Genomic DNA, 27,329 nt, shown 5'->3' with positions numbered 1-27,329 from the left:
TCAGTCCAGAGAATGATGTATGAAACTGTAAAGGGAGAGGGTTCTGGCCCCAGAGTCAGAAGGTATGACTGAGAAGCAAGGCTACAAAAGGGGAATAAGTTCAAGATTGGCAGATGTACCAGGTAGCACTTCTACAGGCACATATGTAACCTGAAAAACAGAAGTGTGTAGAATGTTACCAAAAAACTGGATAAAGTTATTCTGAGACTTGGAGGCTGTAGCTTGAAAGCTAGCTTCCAATCAGCTGACTCTAAACTGAGTCCCAGCACTGCACCACCAAAAGTTTCCTTATGTAATTCCCACCCAGGAGAGGAACATGGCTGGAAAAAATCTCTGTGTTAATAAAGGGGAAAAACTCTACCACCTACGCTTCCTTTTCTCTTAAGTATGAACAGAAAACCAAAGATCTGTAGTATGTGAAGAGAGCCTGCCTGCAGTATTAAAGACAATGAATGCCTAAGATAAATAAACTGTAAATTTCACTATAGAGTAACAAAATAAAACAAGAGAGAACCTAAACAAAACAAAATGAGCCAAAGCAAACAACAAAAACTCTAGTTGATGTAATCAGACAGATTTGAATGTATTGCAGCCATAAAACCAGAAGAGGATGTTATGAAACAGGAACAACCAGAGAACAAAACAAAAACTCTTAGAGATTAACATATGGTGGCTAAAAACCTATAAAGTTTAACAGAAGCACTAAAAATCAAATCAAGTAAATTTCCCATGAGCAAAGGAAAAAGTCAGAGACTGAAAATAGGAGAGCAAAGATCAGAGACACTTAGAGCAAAAATATGGAATCCTAACATCACAGTAAGAGGCCAAATAAAGAGAAAACAGTCCCCCCCCCCCCAAAAAAAGGGAGAAAGATGAAGGGAAGAGTTTATCAAAGAAACTTAAAGAAGAAAGTTTTCTAAAACTGAAAAAAAAACAACCCTTCAAATTAAAAGGACCACTGACTGGCAAGAAGAATCTATCTCTAGACACATGCTTGTGATGTTTCAAAACATCAACAATAAAGAGAAAATCCTAAAGCGTTTTAAAAAGAAAAAACAAGCAACCTCTAAAGGAATGAGGATTAGACTTGCATCAGATTTCTCATCAGCAACAAGAGATGCTACATAGAATGAAGAGTTTGATCTGTTGATTGATACTATTGATACCATAGTGTCAATCTCCGTTAAGGCAAAATAAATACCTATCCAGACACATAAGATCTCAGATAATTTGACTTATTATGCATTTTTTCCTCAAAAAGTTAAGAATGTACCTAAGCAAAGGAAGATATAGGATCCCAAAGATGGTAGATGCTAGAAAAGTAATCTATGGATATCCAGGATAATTGTACTGAAATATGCCTAAAAGATGTTCAGTCCAGATTGGAACAGGATTGAATGACGACTCTAAGAGAAAGGTCTCCAGAAAGGGGAAAACTCACTGGAATCACAGGTATAGGTGGTAATATAATATGATACAAGTAAAAAATGCAGTGAAAGAAAAATGGCAATTAGAAACTCCAGGAAAATTGGGGAGCCTGGGCAGCTCAGTTGGTTAAATATCCAACTCTTGATCTCAGGGTCATGAGTTCAAGCCCCACATTGGACTTCACACTGGGCATGAAGCCGACAAGGAAGGAAGGAAGGAAGGAAGGAAGGAAGGAAGGAAGGAAGGAAGGAAGGGAGGGAGGGAGGAAGGAAGAAAACTTCTATTTACATAGTCCTATAAGGCAAGTGCTTTTGTTGGTTTTCAATGTTTATAGTCATCCTGTGGTCAATCATGATATTGCAAGAAGGAACATAAATTTAGTAATCTTGACAATGTAAAAATAGACGCTGTGGCTGACATAGGGTACAATACGGAAGGGAGGGATAAAAGGTAGAGACAGCAGTAAGAGTACTCATATTCTTATGTTATAAAACAGAGCTTGAAGAGATTCTGTCAGATGAGGATGTAGAGGAGAGATTTAGAAGTCATTTCAAGACTTAAAAAGTAATCAAAAATGTAAAACAATAAAATAAATATCTAATTAGGAAAGGGCAGGGAGTTACAGTACAAAGAACCAAAAGTTTAAAATTCTAATCCCCTCTACTCTGTATTGTGAATCATACATGTAAAGTAAAATATATTTAAGGTTAAAATATAATTGTTTTATTACAGTTTTAAAAGAATTTTTAAAGTTTATTTATTTATTTTGAGAGAGAGAGAAAGCTCATGCATGAGCACAAGTGGGGGAGGGGCAGAGAGAGAGAATTCCAAGCAGGCTTTCAGGTGCTGTGTTACAGAGCCCAGTGTGGGCCTTGATCTCAGGAACTGTGAGATCATGACCTGAGCCAAAATGAGGAGTTAGTTGCTTAACCGACTAAGCCACCCAGGTGCCCCTAAAATATAATTGTTTTAAAACAATTTGGGTTCTTTCATATTTAATGGAATTTCCTTTTCAATCAATTCTCACAGGGCTCTCTTTAAAAGAAGGATGTTTCTTTCAACTGGCATCTGCCAAATTTTAATGAGAAAAGATCTCCCCATTCACATATTTCAAAATTAAGTTAAAAAAATCTCAGATGTTATACCTTTGATGGTGAGTCCACTTAACTCACTTATTTAATCATGTTTGAATTTCCAAACTGTGCATCACTGTTCTATAAGAGTGTGTCCTTCTGATTTTTATAGGTGCTAATAGATAAAAAATGAATTCCACTAATCTGAGAATCTGAGAGAATCTGAACAACATTAGGATGATTGTATACACACACACAACCCCCCATATATGTGTGTGTGTGTGTGTACACACACACACACACACACACACACACACACACACACACATATATATATACACACACACACACATATATGGGGTGTGTGTGTGTGTGTGTGTGTGTGTGTGTGTGTATACACACACACACACACACCCATAGTGTATTGTGCATCTTAACTGAAATTTCTTCTCTGAAAATAGTGGACTGGGGAGTTCTTTTACACTTGAGTGGTCTTGGCTGTGCAATAATATGCAATTGTGCTTTGATTCTTAGTTGGAAATTAGAGAAAAAAATTTTTTCCAGAGAGGCTCACTTTTCATTTTTCAAGTATTTTTTCTACTTTGAGTTTTTGAAGTTTTAGTTGTAGGAAGCCTTGCAGCCCACAGCCTGAAAGGGTCAGGCCACTTGCTTCATTTAGCACATATGATTTCCATGTGGACGTACTTCAGAAAATCAGATTAGAACATAATGGCACAATCTGGGGTTCATTTTCATTAGAGATCTTTTCTTTCTCTACTGGCTATCCTAGTAATCAAGGACATCTTGGATAAATCTTTTATCCAACCTTAGATGACCACAAGCTGAATCCTTCAAAAGCAAAATCTTTTCTACAATTCCCTCAAGCCTAGATGAAAGCCAGGGTCTTTTTCTAATATTCAGAATATATCTTTCTCTAATATTTCCCAATAGCATTTCTTGCCTTGCTCTATCATGAAAAATTGTTGCCATAGCTTTATATACGTGCTTAATAGATTGCAGACATCAGGTAAATTTTGAAGAAACTCAAGAAACAAGGCAAATAATTCTTTGCTTCTGCTCATTCAATCTAATATGGAAAACAATTCAGATTCTAAAAAATAAAACTTCTAAACTGGCACTTCTTTTGGGGTCATTAAGTAGAGGAAATAAGGGTGAATGCATAGTTTGTAAATTTTGAGATATTTTGATTTAACCTTGATGTTTCAGAAACTGGGAAAAACCCCTCACAAATATATCATCTCAACTCAACTACATGCAGAATTTGGCAGGTGCAACAGCTGAAACATAACCTTCTTCTAAAAAGAGCTTTTGCTCTTTTCTTATTATTTTAATGAACAGGATACCAAATGTCGTAAATGAAATATATTAGAGGAAATCTGAATAGGCCAGAAAACATTGAAAAATATCTGTTGTGTCACAGCCCTTCATGAATGAAAACAGATGGCACAGATAAAATAATGTTGTTTTTAATTCAGACTCTGTGGTATTTCAAGATTGTTCAAGTGCCAGGATTAAGTCAGGCTGAAAATGACATCTCTCTGAAATTTGCTGGTGAGTTTTAATTTTTTAGGCGTTTACAAACCATATGGTTTATCAAACAAAATCAGTCTCTAACACAAAAAAAAGGTGGCAGGTGGAGAAAAAACATGGCCATTAGGTATGGATGTGGTAACAATAAAGAAAATGATGTAAATAATATATAGCATGAAGCACAGTGAGCAGTCCACAGAGTCTCAAAGCTATTTCTTCTACCAACATTGAATTTCTGAGGTGAAATACTTAAACTTCAGTTGGTCTTAGCTTTAATACTAACACTTAGCTTTAATTCAAATTGGAATAAAAACTGTTTCGCGTTCAATACCATTTTACAATGAAATTTCCATTTGTTAAAAAAAAATGTTGATCATACAACCACATTTAAGAAAAAAAACCCCAATTTAATGTGTTCTCTTGGAGTGTGTGTTATTTTTAATGGGGGAAACACCCTTTGAAATTCACTTATTCCACCACTAGAAAGGTTTATACGTAGTAATTATGCAATTATTGTTAAATGCTGCACTACTGCTGTCATCATTACAGAATATGGCTGGATCAAAATCAATTTCAAATATATCAGAGTCGAAAATTCTTAAAGTTTTTTAGTGTTTACTTATTTTTGAGAGAGAGAGAGAGAGAGAGAGAGACAGACAGACAGACAGAGTGTGAGCAGGGGAGGGGCAGGGAGAGAGGGAGACACAGAATATGAAGCAGGCTCCAGGCTCTGAACTACCAGCACAGAGCCGGCTGTGGGGCTTGAACTCTGGAACCTTGAGATCATGATCTGAGCCAAAGTCACATACTTAACTGACTGAGCCCCCCAGGTGTCCTGAAAAATTTTAAACATTTAAATAATCAAGCCATAAAAAACTATAAAAAAAATAATTTAATATTTATGAAATTGATGAATGGGAAAGAAATTTTAAAACTTAAAAATGACAAATGAAATAAAAAGATCAATTGATTTGTTTATATAAAACTATTGCACATTAAAAAACAAAATTAAAAAGCAAAATAAAACAATTGGGAGAAAATATTTCACACATGGCTGGCAAGAAGATGGGAAGAGTACCGAATCTGTTACAAGTCATTAGAAAGCAAAATGGTAGTCAAACAACACATTCTACTGGCAAAGTTCTGTGGAAATAGACACATGCATTATTGATGGGTGTACAAGGTAATATCCCTAGGCATTACAATTTGGCAATATCCATCAAAATTACAGATTCAATTACTCTTTGTTCCATCAATCCAATTTCTGGGATTTGTCCTACAGATATAACTGTTCCTGAATGAAAAGACAGATGCACGAGATTATTCACTGCAGTAGTATTGTTTGTATTTGCAAAGAATTGGGACATAAACCAATATCCATCAATAGGAGACTACTGAAATATGCTGTGCTGTGTCCATATAATGGAACCCTCCCAAAAAAGAATAAGGAACCTTTCTATGCACTTATCTGAAAGAACTCTCTGATTATCCTTTGGTTAGAAGAGCAAGAATGCTATCTTTTGTGTAAGAAAGAGACAATTATACATGGTTAATCATTCTTCACTTCTCCGATTAAATTTAGTTTCCCACATTATCTACAAAGATGCTTTTTGTAACATCATTTGTAATAGCAAAACACTAGAAATCTTCTGTAAGTCATATAATAGCTGAATGGAAAGGCAAATTATGATCCACACAACAAAATATTATTTAGTTATGAAAACAACAGAGTGAATTTGGAATAACATAAAAATGCTTCAGCAAAAATGCTAAGTAAAAAACTCATATACAATATGAACTTAAAGAGAAGTCATGAGATTATCTAAATGTTCAATAGATATCTCAATATCCATGATATTTTGTGATAATACAATATCTAGTTTAGTCAGATTGCTTTCCAAACATCTATTACAAATATCTGTAGTAAATACCGCTACAAGAGGAAGGCTGATAAATGGGTGTGGTGAGAGAGATTCTTCAGGAACAAGGGACATTGCTATGTTAAGGCAGGAAGGGTGAGAGACAATTTATGGCGAGCATCCAGTTGGAATCATGAAGACTCTGTTCTTAGGGAAATGAGAAGTAGGAGACAAGTACAAAAGGGGGGGGGGCACTAAAAGAACATCAAGTTAGCACTTTGAAAAGTTGCTTATGGTAAGTGATACTTTTCCCTAATCTCCAAACTACATGATTGCCCTTCATATTTTGTCAAGTCTTCCCCATCAACACTATCTCTTCTAGTCTGTCTGGGGAGGAGGTAAATATACGAAAAGGCCAGGCAACAAACTAGTTTCACCATATTTCATATGGTATATACTACCAGAAGAGGCTTGATTCTGAGATCCTTTATGCCCCAGGGCATGGGTATGTGTGTGAGTTAGCAAAACATGTTGTCCAAATTAGAAAGATGTAAAGATTATAGTATTATAACTAATTTACAAGAAGGGAATCCTATTTATAAGAAAACATGTGATTATTGGGGGTGTAAAACAAAGGAAAAGGATAGATAGATTTATTTATTTATTTATTTATTTATTTATTTATTTATTTATTTATTTTTACATATTTTTAACGTTTATTTACTTTTGAGACAGAGAGAGACAGACCATGAACGGGGGAGGGTCAGAGAGAGAGAGGGAGACACAGAATCTGAAACAGGCACCAGGCTCTGAGCCGTCAGCACAGAGCCCGACGCGGGGCTCGAACTCACGAGCTGTGAGATCATGACCTGAGCCAAAGTCGGACGCTTAACCCACTGAGCCACCCAGGTGCCCCAGGATAGATACTTTTAAATATCTTTATAAAAGTACCAAGATTCTATAATAGATGACATAATGGAATAACAAAAATGTATAAGAGATAGTATGATAAAGTGAAAATAGTCTAAGATTAAAGACTGGATCCAAAATTCTAGCTCCACTGGTAAACTTGTAAGTCTGTGGAGGATAAGTGAAACTGATTCATTCATTCATTCATTCATTCATTCATTCATTCATTCATTCATGTATTTAATTATTACTCAGTAAACTGGTACCATAACTAAGGCACCCAACTAAATGTTGAGGATATAGCAGGATATGTGATTGTTATGGAAGATAAAAGATTTTACTAACAACAGAGTGAGAGAGTACTCTCGGAGTAAAGAGTACATACATCTAATCTGGGAGGGTTAAAGGAAGGCTTCCTGAATTAAGTAATGGTAAATTCAGACCTGAATCTGATCCTAAATAGGAGTTAGGGAGCTAAAGTTAGGGAGTGGGAGGAGTAGTCTAGATAGGAGTAATAGCACAAGCAAAGGCCCACAATTCAGTATTGTATAGTAGTCGATCTACAAACTTTTTTTTTAATGTTTATTTATTTTTGACAGAGAGAGAGACAGAGCATGAGCGGGGGAGGGGCAGAGAGAGAGGGAGACACACAATCTGAAGCAGGCTCCAGGCTCTGAGCTGTCAGCACAGAGCCAGACGTGGGGCTCGAGCCCACAGACTGCGAGATCATGACCTGAGCCGAAGTCGGATGTTCAACCGACTGAGCCACCCAGGTACCCCTAGTAGTGTACCTACAGATGGACTGAAGAGATTATATAATTGTTAATTATGCAGGCTGCAGTTATAAATGAGTCATTAAAGAAGTATAGCATCAAGGTAAAGTAAAATGGGATAAGAATCAGAAGGGAAAATAGAATTATTTATTAATTCAAAATATCCCTGGGTACCTACTATGTGCCAGGCACTATCCTAGGCACTTGGGATGTATCAATGAACAAAGCAAATAAAAGTCCCTGCTCTGAGGAAGCTTATATTCTAATACAGGATGAGAGATAATAGTAAACATAAAACAAAATGATATAGTTCATTAGCAGAAGATAAGTGCTATGTTTAAGGTAGATTGGAATATAGGCAGGTGAGGGGTATTTTAAATAGAGTAATTAGGGACTGCCTCAGTGAGGAGGTGGTGATTGGACAAAACCTTGAGAGATGAGGGAGTGAGCCTTGCAAATATTAAGAGGAAGCATATTCCAGGCAGACAGAAGAGTCAGTACAAAAGCCCCAAGAAGGAATGTGCCTGGTACATTCCAAAACAGCAAGGAAGTTGGTGTGGCCGACCAAATAAGCAAAGGAGAAAGTAGTAGGAAATAGGACAGAAAAGCAATGAGGGATGGAGACAGACCTTGTGGGATTTTGTAGGCCAGTCTGAGAATTTAGGGGAGTGTTGCTTGTTCACTTCTTCCTGCTCCTATGTATTTAGATCAAGAACAAGAAGTAAGAGAGGAGGTTTGGAAAGATGGCAGAGTAGGAGGCCCCTCATCCCATGTCTAAAACTAGATATGAATCACATCCAAGTGCATAGACCAGACAGCTATTTGAAGACTGGCAGAACAAACTGACAACTAAATACAGAAAAGAAGCCACATCAAAGAGGTTAGGAAGAATAGAAAAGGTGGTTGGGAGGTGCCTGAAGGAAGGAGGGAGCTGTGGGTGCAAAGAGGGGAAAGCATCAGGGAAACAACGAGGGGAAAAACAAATCCTATAACGTCTGGCCTTGAAAACCAGAGGGGCTGCATTCCATGAGTTTGTATAACCAGTAGGACCTGGAGCCTGGAGCCTAGAGCTTTAAAAATCAGCTGAGTCAGCACTGAGCAATCAGGGATGGGAGTGATAGCTGGGCCTCCACCCTTAAAGAGACAACAGCCCACAGAGAGGCAACATAGAAGTGACAGTTTACATAATGGGAGGAAGATCTGTTTATACTGATTCAGAGTGTACTGGGGGATTTCTCTGGGTACAAAAGAACTAGTAAGCGCCATTTTCCTCTCCCATCCCCCCAGCATAAACACAGAGCTACAGACACCTGCTACCTAACCTGCTAGCAGTGCACCCCACAGACAAGTTCTCCTAAAGACTTGCACACCCCAAGCCTGTTGTCTTCAGCCCTGGGCTCAGTGCAAGTTTTGTTAATGCCTCCACATTTCAGAGGATCCAGCCTAGGACTAGTGGCTTAGCGCAAATTTTGCTAACACCAATATCCTGCCCCCAAGCCCTTCTGTAATATGCCCCCTCAGAACGAGCCTTCCTAGGTCTCACTAACATCACAGAGAGCAAGCACAGCCCACAACAGGCAGAGAGTCATGACTGAAAGGCAAAACAACTTGGACACAGTAGCAGAATGCAAGCTACACACACAGGAGACTCCCTGGAAGTGCCAGGTTCTTGTGAGCAGGGGCCACTGCACTGCAGGGAACTATAGGACCTTTTCTTCATAAAGCCACTACTTTCACAGCCAAAGAAATAGCTGACTTTCCTCACACACAGAAGCAGATACAGAGAGGTTCACAAAATGAGGAGACAGACAAATATGTCCTAAATGAAAGAACAGGATAACAGCAGGAGATCTAAATGAAACAGAAATAAATAATGATATAAACAATTTAAAATCATGATCACAGGGTGCCTGGGTGGCTCAGTCATTAAGCACCTGACTTTGGCTCAGGTCATGATCTCACAGTTCATGAGTTTGAGTCCCACATTGGGTGAGCTTGAGCCCTGCACTGGGTGAGCTCGAGCCCCACATCGGGTGAGGTCGAGCCCCACTTCAGATGAGTATGAGCCCTGCTTTGGGTGAGTCCTGCTTCTCTCTCTCTCTGCTCCTCCTGGGACTCTCTCTCTCTCTCTGCCCCTTGCTCACTGGTACCCTCTCTCTCTCTCAAAAAAAAAAATAAATAAAAATAAAAATAAATAAAGTAATGATCATGAAGATATTCACTGGACTTCAGAAAAGGGCAGATGACATCAGTGACACCCTTGACCAAGAGATAAAAACTAACATATCAGAGATGAAAAACTCAAAAAATGAAATTAAAAATACAATAGATGAAGTAAATAGTAGGCTACAGGAAGGAGAGGAATGTATCAGTGACCTGCAAGGTAGAGTCATGGAAAGCAATCAAGCTGAACAGGTGAGAAACAAACAAATACTGCATAATGAGGATATACTTAGGGGAACTCAGTGACACCATCGAGCATAATAACATTCACAATATAGGGATCCCAGAAGTAGAAAGGAGAGAAAGGGGGGCAGAAAATATATTAGCTAAAGACTTCCCAAATCTGGGAAGGGAAACACAGATCTAGATTCAAGAGGCACAGGAATCCCCAACAAATTCAACCCAAGGAGGTCCATACCAAGACACAGTAATTAAAATGGCAAAAAAGAAAAAAAGAAAAAAGAAAAAAAAATACTGATAAAGAGAAAACAAGAGAGTTACATAAAAAGGAAACCTTAATAGGCTATCAGTTGATTTTTTAGCAGAAACCTTGCAGGCCAAAAGGAAGTGGCATGATGTATTCAAAATATTGAAAGGGAAAAATCTGCAGCCAAGAATACTCTATCCAGCAAGGCTACCATTCAGAATAGAAGGAGAGGTAGTTTCCCAGACAAACAAAAGTTAAAAGAATTCATGACCACTAAACCAGTCCTATAAGAAGTGTTAAGGGGGACTCTGAGTGGAAAACAAAAACCACAAGCAAGAGTTAAAAAATAGGAAGCACGAAAGCAAAAAAAAAAAAAAAAAAAAAAAATTATATGTCTAAAAATCACTCAAGAGAAACACAAAATAAAAGGATTTAAAATATGATACCAAATATCTGAAACATGGAAGGGAGAGGAATAAAGAATGAATTCAAATTAAGTGATCATCAGCTTAATATAGACTACTATATGCAGAAGATGTTATACATAAACCAAATGGTAACCACAATTCAAAAAACAGTAATAGATACACAAAAAAATATATAGTGTAAGCAATCCAAGTATATCACTAAAGAAAACCAACAAACCATGAGAGAAAGAGAAGATCAGAGAAAAACTTCAACCACAAAACAAGTAACAAAATAGCAATAATATATATCAATAATTATTTGAATGTAAATGGACTAAACACTCCAATAAAAAGACATAGGGTAACAGAGTGGATAAAGAAACAAGACCCATTTATGTGCTGTCTAGAAGAGACTTGTTTCAGATGTAAAGATAACTGCACATTGAAAGTGAGGGGCTAGAGAAACATTTATCATGCAAATGGAGGTCAAAAGAAAGCTAGAGTAGCAATACTTATATGAGACAAAATAGAGTTTAAAACAAAGTCTGTAAAAAGAGGTAAAGAAGGACAGTATACTAAAGTATACAAAGTATACGAAGAAGGACAATACTAAAGGGGACAATCCAACAAGAATATACAACAATTGTAAATATATATGCTCCCAACATGGAACACCCAAATAGATAAAAGTGTTAATAACACAAAGGAACTAATTGACAGTAATACAGTAACAGTAGGGGATTGTAACACCTGACTTACATCAATGGACAGATCATCCAAACAGAAAATAAACAAGGAAGCAGTGGCTCTGAATGACACACTGGACCAGATGGACATTCCATCCTTAAACAGCAGAATACACATTCTTTTCAAGTGTACGTGAACATTCTCCAGAACAGATAACATTTAGGCCACAAAACAAACCTGAACAAATTAAAAAATATCATAGTCATACCATGCGTCTTTCTGGACCACAATGCTATGAAACTAAAAGTCAACCCCAAGAAAAAATCTGGAAAGACCACAAATACATGGAGGTTAAATAACATGCTACTAAACAATGAATGTGGCAGCCAATAAATCAAAGAAGAAATCAAAAAGGACACGGAAACGAAGAAAAATGAAAACACAGGAGTACAAAACCTTTGGGATGCAGCAGAAAGAGGTAAATTAATAGCAATATAGGCCTACCTGAAGAAGAAAAATCTCAAGTGAACAACCTAACCTTAACACCTAGAGGAGCTAGAAAAAGAATAAACAAAACCTAAAACCAGCAAAAGGAAGGAAATAATAAATATTAGAGCAGAAATATATGATATAGAAACTAAAAAATAGAACAGATGAATGAAACCAGGAGCTAATTCTTTCAAAAGATCAACAAAATTGATAAATGTCTACTAGACTCATTAAAAAAAGAAAGAAAAGATGGGGCACCTGGATGGCTCAGTCGGTTAAACATCCGACTTTGGCTCAGGTCATGATTTCATGGTCCATGAGTTCGAGCCCTGCATTGGGCCCTATACTGACAGCTCAGAGCCTGGAGCCTGCTTTGGATTCTGTGTCTCCCTCTCTCTCTCTCTGTCCCTACCCTGCTCGTGCTCTGTCTCTCTCTGTCTCAAAAATAAATAAACATTAAAAATATTAAAAAAAAAAAAGAAAAGAAAAGAAAAGAAAAAGTTCTCAAAATCACAAATGGAAGAGGAGAAATAACAAGAAACATCACAGAAATACAAACAACTATAAGAGAATATTATGAAAAATTATATGCAAACAAATTGGACAACCTAGAAGAAATGGACAAATTCTTAGAAACATATAACCAACCAAAACTGAGGCAGGAAGAAACAGAAAACTTGAACAGACTGATTACCAGCAAGGAGACTGAATCAGTCAAACAAAGCCTAATACCAGATGGCTCCAGAGGCAAATTCTTCCAAACGGTTAAAGAAGAGTTAATACCTATTCTACACAAACTATTCCAAAAAAAAAGAAGGAAAACTTCCAAATTCATTTTATGAGGCCAATATCACCCTGAAACCAAAGCCAAATAAAGATGCCACAAAAAAAAAAAAAAAGAGAACTACAGGTCAATATCTCTGATAAATATAGATGCAAAAATCCTCAAGAAAATACTAGCAAACCAAATTCAACAACAGGTTAAAAAAAATCATTCACCATAACCAAGTGGGATTTATTCCCAGGATGCAAGGGTGGTTCAATATTCACAAAAAAATTGTGATACATCACATCAATAAGAGAAAGGATAAAAACCATATGATCATTTCAATAGATGCAGGAAAAGCATTTGACAAAAGTACAACATACATTCAAACAAAGTAGGTTTAGAGGGAACATATTTCAACATAATAAAGGTCATATATAAAAATCCCACAGCAAACATCATACTCAATGTGGAAAAACCTAGAGCTTTCCCCCTAAGGTCAGGAAAAAGACAAGGATGTCCATCCTTATCACTTTTATTCAGCATATTACTGGAAGTGCTAGCCATAGCAATCAGACAACAAAAAGAAATAAAAGGCATCCAAATTGGTAAGGAAGAAGTAAAACTTTCACTATTTGCAGATGCCATGATATTACACACAGAAAACCCTTACAGCTTCCACCAAAACTGATAAATTAATTCAGTAAAGTTGCAGGATACAAAATTGATATGCAGAAGTCTGTTGCATTTCTATACACTAATAATGAAGTAGCAGAAAGAGAAATTAAGAAAACAATCCCATTTACAATTGCACCAAAAATAATAAGATACCTAGGAATAAACCTAACCAAAGAGGTAAAAGATCTGTACTCTGAAAACTATAGAATACTTATGAGAGAAATTGAAGAGGACACAAAGCAATGGAAAAATATTGCATGTGCATGGATTGAAGAACAAATATTGTTAAAATGTCTATACTACTCAAAGCAATCTACACATTCAATGCAATCCCTATCAAAATACCACCAGCATTTTTCACAGAACTCGAAAAAACAATCCTAAAATTTGTACAGAACTACAAAAGACCCTGAATAGCCAAAGCAATCTTGAAAAGAAAAAGCTAGAGGCATCACAATTCCAGATTTCAAGCTATATTACAAAGCTGTAGTCATCAAGACAGTACAGTACTGGCACAAAAACAGACACATAGATCAATGGAACAGACTAGAAAACCCCAAAATGGACCCACAACTATATGGTCAACTAATCTTCAACAAAGCAGGAAGAATATCCAATGGAAAAAAGACAGTATCTTCAACAAATGGTGTTGGGAAAGCTTGACAGCTATATGCAGAAGAATGAAACTGGACTTCTTTCTTATACCATACACAAAAAGAAATTCAGAATGGATGAAAGACCTAAAATGTGAGACCTGAAACTATCAAAATCCTAGAAGAGAACACAGGCAGTAACTTCTTTGACTTTGGCCATACCAACTTCTTTCTAGATGTCTTCTGAGGCAAGGAAAACAAAAAGCAAATATGAACTATTGGGACTACTTCAAACTAAAAAGCTTTTACACAGTGAAGGAAACAATCAACAAAACTAAAAGGCAACCTATAGAACGGGAGAAGATATTTGCAAATGACATATGTGATAAAGGGTTAATATCCAAAATCTATAAAAAATTAATAAAACTCAACACCCAGGCACCTGGGTGGCTCAGTTGGTTGAGGATCCAACTCTTGATCTCAGCTAAGGTCTTGGTCTTAGGGTCGTGAGTTCAAGCTCCACATTGGGCTGTGTGCTGGGTACAGAGCCTACTTAAAAAACAAAACAAGAAACCTCACACCCAAAAAACAAATAATCCAGTTAAAAATGGGCAGAAAACTTGAACAGAAATTTCTTCAAAGTAGACATACTGATGGCCAACAGACACATGAAAAAATGTTTGTCATCACTTACCATCAGGGAAAAGCAAATGAAAACTACAATGAGATATCACCTCATACCTGTCAATGACTAAAAACACCACAAAAAACAACATTGCTGGTGAGGATGTGAAGAAAAAGGAACCCTCTTGCACTGTTGATGGGAATGCAAACTGATGGAGTTGCTATGGAAAATAGTATGGATGTTCTCAAAAAGTTAAAAATAGAACTATCATACAGTCCAGCAACTGCACTTCTGGTTATTTACCCAAAGAATACAAAATCACTAATTCAAAGGGATACATGTACCTATGTGTTTATAGCGGCATTATTTTTTTCTAAATTTTTTTTTCTTAATGTTTTTATTTATTTTTGAGACAGAGAGAGACAGAGCATGAGCAGGGAAGGGGCAGAGAGAGAGACACACACACACAGAATTGGAAGCAGGCTCCAGGCTCTGAGCCATCAGTACAGAGCCCGATGCGGGGCTCGAACTCACAGACTGTGAGATCATGACCTGAGCCGAAGTCAGATGCTCAACCGACTGGGCCACCCAGGCGCCCCAATATAGCGGCATTATTTATAATAGCCAAGATACGAAAGCAGCCCAAGTGTCCACTGATTGATGAATGGATAAAGAAGTCCTATATATGTATACAGTGGAATATTATTCAGCCATAAAAAAGAATGAAAGCTTGCCATTTGCAACAACATGGATGGAGCTAGAGAGTATAATAGTAAGTGAAATAAATCACTTGGAAAAAGACAAATACCATATGATTTCACTCAAATGTGGCATTTAAGAAATAAAACAAATGAGGGGCATCTGGGTGGCTCAGCTGGTTAAGCATCCAACTCTTGATCTTGGCTCAGGTCATGATCTCATAGTTTGTGAGTTTGAACCCCATGTGGGGTTCTGTACTGACAATGTGGAGCCTGCTTGGGATTCTGTCTCCATCTCTCTCTACCCCTCTCTGGCTCATACACTCACTGTCTCAAATAAATAAACTTTAAATAATAATAATATGGGGCACCTGGGTGGCTCAGTTGTTGAGCGTCTGACTTCGGCTCAGGTCATGATCTCGCGGTTTGTGAGTTCAAGCCCTGTGTCGGGCTCTGTGCTGACAGCTCAGAGCCTGGAGCCTGCTTCACATTCTGTGTCCCCCTTTCTCTCTGCCCCACCCCTGCCTGTGCTCTCTCTCTTTCAAAAATGAATAAACATAAAAAAATTTTTGAAAATAATAATTAAAAAAATGAGCAAAGAGAAAAAAAAAGAGAGGGAGAGGCAAATCAAGAAACGGAATCTTATGTTTGTGGGAATGCAAACTGGTGCAGCCACTCTGGAAAACAGTATGGAGGTTTCTCAAAAAATTAAAAACGGAATTACCCTGGGGCACCTGGGTGGCTCAATAGGTTAAGTGACTGATTTTGGCTCGGGTCATGATCTCGTGGTTTGTGGGTTCGAGCCCTGCATTGGGCTCTGTGTTAACAGCTCAGAGCATGGAGCCTGCTTAGAATTCTGTGTCTCCCTCTTTCTCTGCCCTTCCCCACTCATGCTCTGTCTCTCCCTCTCTCTCAAAAATAAACATTAAGAAAATAAATTAAACAAATAAAAAATAAAAGTATAATTACCCTTTGACCCAGCAATTGCACTACTAGGAATTTATCCAACAGGAATTAGATACATGAGTACTGATTTGAAGGGGCACATGAACCCCAATGTTTATAGCAGTGCTATCAACAACAGCCAAATTATGGAAAGTGCCCAAATGTCCATCAACTGATGAATTCATTAAGAAGATGTGGTATATACTTACAAAGGAATACTACTCAGCTATGAAAAAGAATGAAATCTTGCCATTTGCAACAACATGGATGGAACTGGAGGGTATTACACTGAGTGAAATACGTCAGAGAAAGATAGGTATCATATGATTTCACTCATGTGTGGAATTTGAAAAACTTAACAGATGATCGTAGGGGAAGAGAAGGAAAAATAAGATAAAAACAAAGAAGGAGGCAAATCATAAGAGATTCTTAAATACAGAGAACTGAGAGGTGATGGGAGTAAGGGGGTGAGAAAAATGGGTGATGGGCATTAAGGAGGGCACTTGTTGGGATGAGCACTGGGTGTTATACGTAAGTGATGAATCATTGGATTCTCCTCCTAAAGCCAAGACTACACTGTATGTTAACCAAGTTGAGAATAAAAAAAAAAAAAAAGAAACAGAATCTTAATTATAGAGAACAAAGTGATGGTTACTAGAGGGGAGATGGGAGGGTTGGGTCAAATAGGTGATGGGGGTTAAGGATTGCAATTGTTATAAGCATCAGGTGATGTATGGAATTGATGAATCACTATACTGTACACCTGAAACTAATATAACACTATGTTAACTTTACTGGAAAAAATTTAAAAAATAAAACAAAAAACAAAATGCACCATACATTTTTGGAAGAAATCACACGAAATAGAATGGATATGAACGTTTATGTTCATGAGGGCAAAAACCTGCAGTAGTAACACAAAGAGCAAGTTCACCTGCCTGTGAAGTATATTTCTATTCTCATGGAAAACAGATGACAAAATTACAAAACTGAAGAAGTGATCAAAGGGTATGCAACTAGGGGCATATGGGAAGATGCGGTTCAAGGGGCAAAAAGTTTCAGTTATGCAAGAGAAGTCAATTCTGGACATCCAAGGTACAATCATGTAACTATAGTTAACAATATTATATTGTATACTTGAAATTTGCTAAGAGGGGAGATCTTAAGTTTTTTACCCATCACCCCCAAAAAAGTAATTACGTGAGGTGATGGACAATGTTAATTTCCTTGATTAGGGTCAATATTTTACAATGTATACATGTATCAAATTATCAATTTGTACACCTTAAATATAAACAATTTTTAATTGTCAACTATATCTAAAGTTGGAGGAAAAGGATGTGTAGCTGAAAAATTCTAGAAAAATAGTACTATTGAGATGTGTCAGGCAGTTTATTAATACATTTTCTTTTTTTAATGCTTATTTTATTGTAGAGAGAGAGAGAGAGAGAGAGAAAGAACATGCAGGGGATGGGCAGAGAGAGAGAGAGGGAGACAGAGGATCTAAAGCAGTCTCTATGAGAACAGCAGAGAGCCCAACACGGGACTGGAACTCAGGAACTGTGAGATCATAATCTGAGCTGAAGTCGGACACTTAACCGACTGAACCATCCAGGAGCCCTAAAATATTTTCTTGAGGATTTTTCTTTAAGTTTTGGTGTTTGTTGGCCTCTTAAGTTTTATAGCTTGTTGTGATATATTTCTCATCAAAAACTATTTTTTTTAATGTTTATTTTTGAGAGAGAGCACAAGCAGGGGAGGGGCAGAGAAGAAGGGGACAGAGGATCTGAAGCAGGCTCTGTGCAAACAGCAGAGAGCTGATTCTGAGCTCAAACTCATGAACTGCGAGATCATGATCTGAGCCGAGGTTAGATGCTTGCACAAATAAGCCACCCAGGCGCCCCGCATCTCTCATTTTAAATAAATATTTATATTTGTACAAAAACAAAACAAAAAAACAACAAGAGGTAAGAGGAGGAGAAAAACCAGATAGTCTAGACAGGCAGGATAACATTAAGTGCAGTGTCTGTCAGCAAGAGACTAATGATCAGTCGTGGTAAGAAGAGATGCCTCTTTCTGAATAAGTGTGCTAGAGCCTGCTCAGGAGAGCTTATAATTAATGCTCCCCTCTTAGCAACCTTGCCTTCAGTGACTTCACATTGATACCTTAAAATTGGCCAGGGTGGGAGTATTTACACATTGGAAAATGACAAACACCACAAATCCAGGCACTGTGTGTGCGTGTGTGTGTGTGTGTGTGTGCCCCCGAGCTGGTTTAGCTGCATGCAAATGACTTTCTAAAAGGGTGGTGGATTACAAGGAGAAACTGGCAGTACTCTCAGACTTATACTGTGGGAAGATGAAGGAAGATGAAGGCCCAGTGACTTAGAGCCTCTTTTCTGTGAATTAACAAGAGACTGATCAACTGCTTGCAGAAAAAGTGACATTCCTCTAAAAGGACTTCTGCAGGTGGAGACTGAGCCTACCTAGTCTTGCAGGAGAAAGGAAATAAAGGGAATTATTAATGCAAATGTAAGGAAAGTCAAGCTCAAATATACCCCCAAGGGCTTAATCTGCATGCATTTCTTCTCTCATTTTCATTTGTTTGTTAGCATGGGAAAAACAATGTCCCCAGACAAAAGGATTTTGAAGGTTTGTATGCTGGTCTTTGAAGAAAAAGGTTACAAGAAGGCAAGAGAGTTTAAGTCATGGGGAAAGACTTAACTCTGGCGTCAAGGACAAAGAAGAAATATAGCAAAGCTAAGAGTACTTTAATAGTTTAAGTAAAATATTAAATGATGTGGCATAAAAATATTAAGTTCTATAAATGCCTAGTTGTTACTCAGAATTTAGTCTGCAATAATTCAGTCTTCAAAAAGATAACTTTCTGAGGTAAAGCCATTTTTCTTTTCTAGACAAAATAACTTTTACAAGTTATTTCTCTAGATGCTACCTATGAGCGCTCATTAGCTGCCTTGACTCTCAGGGTGAATTCTTTCAGTTTGGCGATTGGTTCCTCAGCTGCAGACACATTCTTGTTCCCTTCATCTAAGTGGAAACTTTGAAAGTTATGTAGTTTTTGAAACAAGATGGAATTCTTTCAAGTTTGTATCTTAGGACACTTAAGAACTTGGATTTGACTTCCAGGATGGTTATACAAAAAGTAAAAGATCAAGTGCTCACAAGGTTAAATTTCAGGAAAGCCCTCTTGGATGCAAGACAAAGGCGGGGTGTAAAACGAAAACAAAAGTAGCTTGAGTTAAAGAGGTCATTTGATTTTAGTCTTCACTCAAGACTGCTCCTCTCTGCCCACTGAAACAGGTTGGTGTTTTCTTTTTCTCATTCTAACTTGGATAAGATTGTTTTTTAAAGCCCAAAGACTTTGTATATTTACCTATGTGGAGGGAGTCTTGATGCATAAAAGTCTGAACGTTTATATGTGCAAAAAAGAGCTATTTAAAAGCAGCTATGCACTTTAATCTTAAAACTTAAATCTGAAAATAGCAGGATGAAAATATTTTATTTCTGGTATTATTTTAATACCATTACTTGCCTATACAGCTTTGTTAATGAGAAAATAAGTTTTGCTCTACCTTTTTTTTCTACTTTGTTTTAGAAATGCTATCTTTTTTTTTGTTCTGGTAATAATTATAAAGACATATAAAATGTATTCCTATATATCTGCCAAAGGATCATGGCTGCAAATAACTGCCAGTCCTTGTTTTACTTACTCATATTTTTAACAAGATTCTTATTTAAAAATATATTTCCTTAATGTCTTGTATTATTTGGGCATGTTATTCCTTATCACCAGGTCCAAGATTTGTGATGAATGAGAAAGAAAGAACAAAGTGCATACTGTGTTAATAATTAACACATAAGAAAATGATGATGAGAATGGTCTTCCAGATTGTAACTTTTCAAATAACCTTAAGGATAAAAATAGTCATTTTAGATTGTTAGCACCTGGTTTTTACATAACGAAAGAAGTTCTTCTATGTGGCATATTTCCTTGGGGGGGCCTTCTTTGCTTTACTATCCAAAAAGGGTTAGTAAGAATAAAAACATTCTTTTGAAAATGTACAAGTTGGCACACTGTTTTAAAAATAGTAGTTTCATTAATGATTCCATAAGAATGTTAGAGATTCTTCCAAGTACAAAAGCAATCAAAGGGAAACAGAACGGGTAAGGAAGGAGCAAAACAAAACTCAGCACTAAAATAAAAACACCGAAAGTAATTTTTATATACTTTTAAAAACTTGTGAATTCTGTGCAAGCTTATCTTACTTCTATAGGGTGTTAATAACCAATATAGTAAAATAACTAGTGATGAGACAAGAAGATTCCTGGCACATCATCTATCCATTCTAGAGTAATAGCTTTATACCTCTGCTGGTAAAACCTTTAGTTTAACAAATATTTACTGAGCACCTAGTGTGTGCCAGGCACTCTCCAAGGTATTAATTAGAAACATAAACCCAACAAGTCACACTCTTAGGGAACATAAGCACAGAGGGAAAAGGTAGTCTAGGAAACCCATCATTTCCATAGGATGGGGTCCATTCTCTAAGAGTGAATGTAGGTATGTATGGAGATATAGCTATTGGATCAGGAAAGTCTTCTGACAAGGCGAGATCCAGCTTAACTGAGGAGGAAGTGGCCCTTTAAGGGAAGAGCAGGAAAGAGTCTATCAGATAAAGGAACAGAATGAGTAATGATGAAGATATGTGCTGCAGCATGTGTATGCCAGCAAAGTGCTTCAAATGAGTACTATTACTGTCTACAGCGTAAGGCACATAGTAGAGAAATGTAGCAGGAACCATGGGTAGGACCACATTAGGGAGGGAGTCTTGGGCATAATGCTAAGGAGCTTGGATCCTATCTTTCAGGTGAAGAAATGTGTCTTTTAGGGGAGAGCTAAGCAGAAGAGTGACAGATTGACATTTTAGAGATAGAGCTCTGGTGGCAGTAAGAAAAAATTTTTTTTAATTTATTATTCAGAGAAAATGCATGTGCACATAAGCAGGGGAGGGGTAGAGAAAAAGGGGGGTAGAGAGAGAGAATCCCAAGCAGACTCTGCCTGTCAGTGCGCAGCGTGACACGGCTCGAACTCATGAACGGTAGTATCATAACCTGAGCTGAAATCAAGAGTTGGATGCTTAACTGACGGAGCCAGCCAGGCGCCCCAGAAAAATATTTTATTTTTTTGATGTTTAATTTTTTGAACAATGTTCTGTCTTTTTTAATGTTTATTTATTTTTGAGAGAGACACAAAGTGTGAGCGGGGGAGGGGCAGAGAGAGAGGGAGACACACAATCCAAAGCAGACTCCGAAGCAGCTCTGTGCTGACAGCTCAGAGCCCAAGGTGGGGCTCAAACCCATGAATGGTGAGATCATGACCCGAGCCGAAGTCGGACACTCAACTGACTGAGCCACCTGGCTCCCTGAAAATAATTTTATTTTAGATGAACAATTTAATTTACTGACAATATACTGCACAAGAATCACAAAGTTGTATATGTAAAAAATAATAGCATTGTTATTCCTTTTGCTGAAATCTAATTTTTCATATGTTAAAAACTACTTTGTGGGTACCTGACTGGCTCAGTTGGTAGAGGATGTGACTCTTGATCTTGGGGTTGTGGGTTCAAGCCCCATATTGGGTGTAGAGATTACTTAAAAAGGTAAAACCTTAAAAAAAACCCAACTGTTTTTACATAAAAGTCATTACTTTCATTTAGGGTTTAATGACTAAGAAAATTCCTCAGGGTATTAATTTTATCTTTCATGTTTAAATCCTAGCTCTTACACACAGATTTGTAAAACCAAAGGATGAAAAAATAACCTTGGGGATATATTCCTAAGTGGTTTCCATTAAAAGGTTTCAAATTTCAAAGAGTGGCAGATTCAGTCTCACCTATGTTATGGCAACAATCTATTCTCTAGTTTTTGTTGTTGTTTTTAATATTTATTTATTTTTGAGAGAGAGAGAGAGAGAGAGAGAGAGAGAGAGAGAGTGAGTGAGTGTGTGTGTATGCTGAAGTGGGGAAGGACAGAGAGAATCGCAAGCAGGTTCCACAATCAGCATGGAGCCTGACTCCTGTGCCTGTGAGATCATAACTTGAGCCGAAATCAAGAGTCGGATGCTAACTGATAGAGCCACCCAGGTGCCCCAATAATCTATTCTTGAGTAAAAGAACAAATACATGCTAGATCAAAAATTGTTTCCTTTTAAACAATATTAAAATGAATATTCTGTATTCCTTTTGACATTTAGATTGGAGCCATGGCTTTGGAACACAACCAGTCAACAGATTACTATTATGAGGAAAATGAAGTGAATGGCACTCATGACTATAGTCAGTATGAAGTGATCTGTATAAAAGAAGAAGTCAGAAAATTTGCAAAAGTCTTCCTGCCTGCCTTCTTCACAATAGCTTTCATCATTGGAATTGCAGGCAATTCCATAGTAGTGGCGATTTATGCCTATTACAAGAAACAGAGAACCAAAACAGATGTGTACATCCTGAATTTGGCAGTGGCAGATTTACTCCTTCTATTTACTCTGCCTTTTTGGGCAGTTAATGCAGTTCATGGGTGGGTTTTAGGGAGAATCATGTGCAAAGTCACTTCAGCCTTGTACACTGTCAATTTCGTCTCTGGAATGCAGTTTCTGGCTTGTATCAGCATAGACAGATATTGGGCCGTAACGAAAGCCCCAAGTCAATCAGGAGTGGGGAAACCATGCTGGCTTATCTGTTTCTTTGTCTGGATGGTTGCCATCTTGCTGAGTATACCACAGCTGGTTTTTTATACAGTAAATCACAAGGCTAGGTGCATTCCCATCTTTCCATATCACCTAGGAACATCAGTGAAAGCATCAATTCAAATGTTGGAAATCTGCATTGGATTTGTAATACCCTTTCTTATTATGGGAGTATGCTACTTTGTCACAGCAAGGACACTCATCAGGATGCCCAACATTAAAAAATCTCGACCCCTCAAAGTTCTGCTCACGGTGGTGATAGTTTTCATTGTCACTCAGCTGCCTTATAACATTGTCAGGTTCTGCCAAGTCATAGACATCATCTACTCCCTGATCACTGACTGTGACATGAGCAAACGCATGGATGTTGCCATCCAAATCACAGAGAGCATCGCACTCTTTCACAGCTGCCTCAACCCAGTCCTGTATGTTTTTATGGGAGCATCGTTTAAAAACTACATCATGAAAGTTGCCAAGAAATATGGGTCCTGGAGAAGACAAAGACAAAACGTGGACGAGATTCCTTTTGACTCAGAAGATCCTACAGAGCCAACCAGTACTTTTAGCATTTAAATGTAAAACTGTCTCTTGCTTCGATTCACATGAATGATGCTTCTCCCCAGAGAAAACATCTGCTTTATTCTGAAACTTAAATGTTAAACACTGTGGTGCCAACTTATAACAATCAAAAGGTGGGGGAGGATGGGAGAATGTAGCAGCCAGGAAGAAGAGGAAATGAAATCACAAGTGCACAAAACATGAACTTAACATTAACAATATAGGAAAATAGTATTAACAGATATTAATAATGAAAACACTATGCTATAAATTAGGCCATCTGAAACAGATTAATACAGAGGCTTATATAAACGAGCATTTATAATTATTTTAAATGATCTAAATTTTAATATAAGAATGACTTCACTGCATAATTTCAGTACTTGAATAACTATACAGCAAAATTTAATCCTTTTTTCCCATTTCGTAGTTTGTGATTTCGTAAGACGCCAGACAGAATAACAATTTAACAATAAAAAAATACATAAAAAGCTTTAATGGCCCTTTTAATACATTCCTGGTAAAATTTTTTTTCTTTTTTTTTCTTTTTCTTTTTCTTTTTATCCCTGCTAAATTTCTGAACACATAATTTGCTTCCATGATGTCAACTTTCTTTAATAATAACTTGGTTATCTTATTAGATTTACATGTATACTCTAGAAGAAATCTTTAGATAATCATATTTACCCAGGTTCCAATTTTATGACTTCCTAAAGGGCTCATCCATTTATGTGAGTCTATTACCGAGGGTTAAGAATACATTTTCTCATGTATAGATTCTTATTTTTTTGCTTAAGCACTTGTATTTTTAAGCAATGAAGAAACGTGACACAATAAATGATTTCTAATAACATGTACATCTTATCTCTTTAAATACAATTATTTATAAATTATATTTCATTTAATATATCCCTATTAAAATTTAATTTTGATAGAAATTACCATGATCACAAATAGTGTGCGCGGGTATGAATTTTCTCTCATAAACCTTAAAAAATTGTGAATTGTAAAACTGAAAAAAAGACATGTTTTTTGCTCTTAAATATCACCAAATCAAGATACGTTATTTTAAAATTACTTTTCTTTTTAGCAAATATTTCTAAATTTCAATATGCTTTTAAAGGCAGAATTTAAGGAACTATGATCACAAAACTAATAACTATGTATCACGTTATTCTAGCACAGCACCTTGCACAAAGGATGGATCTGAATACTCACCACTGCTCCACCATTTCTTGCCATTAATTACATAGCTATCTCCGTCTTGTTGGATGCTACATTCAATATTTGTGGCATCACTTGAAGCTACATCGGGCTCTATAAATAAGCAAAGGTTGAATTTATGGGCAGGCAGACATCATCTACTTACAAAAGAGACTTTAAATAAGGAAATGTGAACTCTTTGAGGATAGAGGCATGTTCCTTTCCTTCCCCCCATCCCACCCTGGTCCTCCCATAACCTACACATAACAGGTATTCAAAAAGTGTACATTGGAAGAATGAATTTAGAACACTGGGATCAGCAATCTGAATTGTGTTCTTGGCTCCCTCACTGGTATGTGATTTGAGATAACTCATGGAATCCGTTCTCCAAACATCAAAACTAGATTAAAATGTTGTTCTTTATTTCCCACAGTGGAAATATACTAAATTCTTACAAGTCAGATTTCCATATAATTTACTATTTTAGACAATTTCTAACTATGCCTTGAGAATTCCATCTCACCAATTTATTCTGCATGCTCAACACAATGTCTTCAGAAAGTTTTTCATGGGACACCCTTACACAACTGCTTTATTATATGGCATTTCAGAATGTAAAGGCTAGCCCTCAATCATAGTAATGTGCACTTGTTAATATCCTGCTTTTTAAAATGGGTCCTTCAGATATTTTGTGTATTCTATTTCTAAAACTAGAGACCCAGTTCCTTTAGACGGAGCGGTGTACTTGCTCTGTAACCTCCAATTAGTGCTTTGTAGAAAACACATCATACTATAGGTGTTCAATAAATGCCTCTTACTGATTTTAAATGAAGATCAGTTTTGCTATTATAAACATATGCAGTATTATAGAAGAGTTTAAAATCTGGCCAGAATTATGGCCAGATGACATATAGTTTAATTCTAAACTCAACTATAGAATGACTTTTTCCTTTGAAGAATTCGTTATTGCTGTTTCCTATGTACAAATGGTACCAAACCCTTTTTCAATAACATGCCCCTAATTTTACTTCCCTAATGAACATAATTTGAACAATGTGACTAGCATTGGTGAATGTTCTATTTTTCTAGGTTTATGGCAGGGTTAAATATTTTGTATCAACATAAAATTATCACAAATATGAGTATTTCATCATAAGGGAAAAAAAGATATTAAATATCCAGAGATAACAATTTTTGAAATGCTAGTCAAAAGATTATGAAGTTAGGTTTACTCTGCACTAAATGGCTAAAGTAGACAGCCAGAAAACATCAGCTGTGGTATCCTCCCAAATGGGAGGGCAATTTTATTCTGCACATTTAAAAATCCAAAAATTTGAAACTGCACTCAAAACAATCATATTTACATTTCTAGCCATGGGTGAATTTGCCTGAAACACAGAGGCATCTCCCTCCTTTCTTTAGCTCATCCATAATAGCTCCAGGATAACTCTCTGCACAAGGGAAGAACCGTGATTTGCTTTTACCTGTCATACAGAAGCAGGACGTAATGTTTCCTTGAAGAAGAGGCTCAAGCCACTGCTGCTTCTGCTTTTCACTTCCATATAGGTGGAGCACCTCCATGTTCCCTGTGTCTATACATAAGAAAAAACATTTCTTTTACGTTTAAAAATTTATCAATACGAAATCCAAACTTATGTTGACAATATACACACATGTACCTTTTAAGTATTTGCTAACAAAAATATTTTGAAACATGAAATGTAAATATAATTTATAATGAAGATATTCCATAAATAGTTATTATAAGTATATGGCATTTGGTGCACATTTATTCAACTTGTGAATTACACACACTTGTCTGCTTCATCTCAATAAAGCATGGCTCTAATGAAGGCTGACTCAATTAGGACTAAGGGAAACAATTTACTGGCTTAATCTTTCCCGGCTCTCTTGCAAATATGCTCTGCTAGGAGTGATGGCTCCTGGAAAACAATTATCATTACATGTTCTATTGAGAATCCAGCACTGAGACTCCTGTTCCTCAAGCATACACTGTGCTTTCTAACTTTCATACATTTGCTTGTGCCAAGCCTTCTCTCAAGTACAAATCTACCCATCATTCCTAAGTAAATTCCTGCTTCTGAGCCACTTGCATTGTGAAGAATCTCTGATTACCCAGTCAGAAATATCTCCTTCCTCTGAACTCACAGAGTAATTGTCTCTACCTCTACCAATGCTCTTACTTCTGTGTGCCCCCTACCATCTAGAAAAGTACCAGATCGAATCTCGAGAATGCTAAACACAGAATCCCTGATAGAAAGTGACGGCAGATAACTTCAAAGACCCTTTCCAACACATCAGAGGGTGTTGTTCAGTGACTGATACACTAGTATCATTCTCATATAAGAAAAAGAATACTTCATGTCTGCTATGGAGCAAAATGCTCTAGAGGCTTTCCTCTGATATTCACTCCTATCAAACTTCAAAAAATGTTATCTGAAACCCTTCCTTTGAAAACTGATTACTCAAAATTTTGAGGAAGCATTTTTCAATATCACCTCTTAAAATGACATTACGGATAGTCACTGAAATGCCTATGAAAACTGAGTTAAATCCATGTTAAGTCTCTTAAAATATGTTTGCACTCTGGTTAGACACTACTAACAGAGCCAAAGTTATACTAAAATGCACAAAATTCGTATAGATGAAC

At 36.9% G+C, this 27,329-nt stretch overlaps 2 protein-coding genes across 3 annotated transcripts in view; one reads left to right on the top strand and one right to left on the bottom strand.

Moving 5' to 3' along the window:
• ACAD11 (acyl-CoA dehydrogenase family member 11) overlaps window positions 1-27,329 on the bottom strand; it is a 93,299-nt gene that overhangs the window by 21,558 nt on the left and 44,412 nt on the right. For both annotated transcript variants that reach the window (XM_003992118.6, XM_045037594.1), the window contains 2 exons: window positions 26,143-26,250; window positions 24,674-24,772 (listed from right to left, as the gene is read on the bottom strand). In XM_003992118.6, the coding sequence (XP_003992167.2) occupies window positions 24,674-24,772; window positions 26,143-26,250 (207 nt within the window). The remainder of the gene's footprint in view (window positions 1-24,673; window positions 24,773-26,142; window positions 26,251-27,329) is intronic.
• Window positions 18,378-24,312, top strand: ACKR4 (atypical chemokine receptor 4). Its single transcript, XM_003992117.6, has 2 exons — window positions 18,378-19,452; window positions 22,409-24,312. The coding sequence occupies exon 2, from the start codon at window positions 22,418-22,420 to the stop codon at window positions 23,468-23,470; it is 1,053 nt and encodes a 350-aa protein (XP_003992166.1). The 5' UTR covers window positions 18,378-19,452; window positions 22,409-22,417; the 3' UTR covers window positions 23,471-24,312.

Source organism: Felis catus, chromosome C2 (genome assembly GCF_018350175.1).
Source record: "Felis catus isolate Fca126 chromosome C2, F.catus_Fca126_mat1.0, whole genome shotgun sequence".
Taxonomy (NCBI): Eukaryota; Metazoa; Chordata; class Mammalia; order Carnivora; family Felidae; genus Felis; species Felis catus.
The sequence above is the reverse complement of the archived record's forward strand: the minus strand, read 5'-3'. Positions and strand labels throughout refer to the sequence as shown.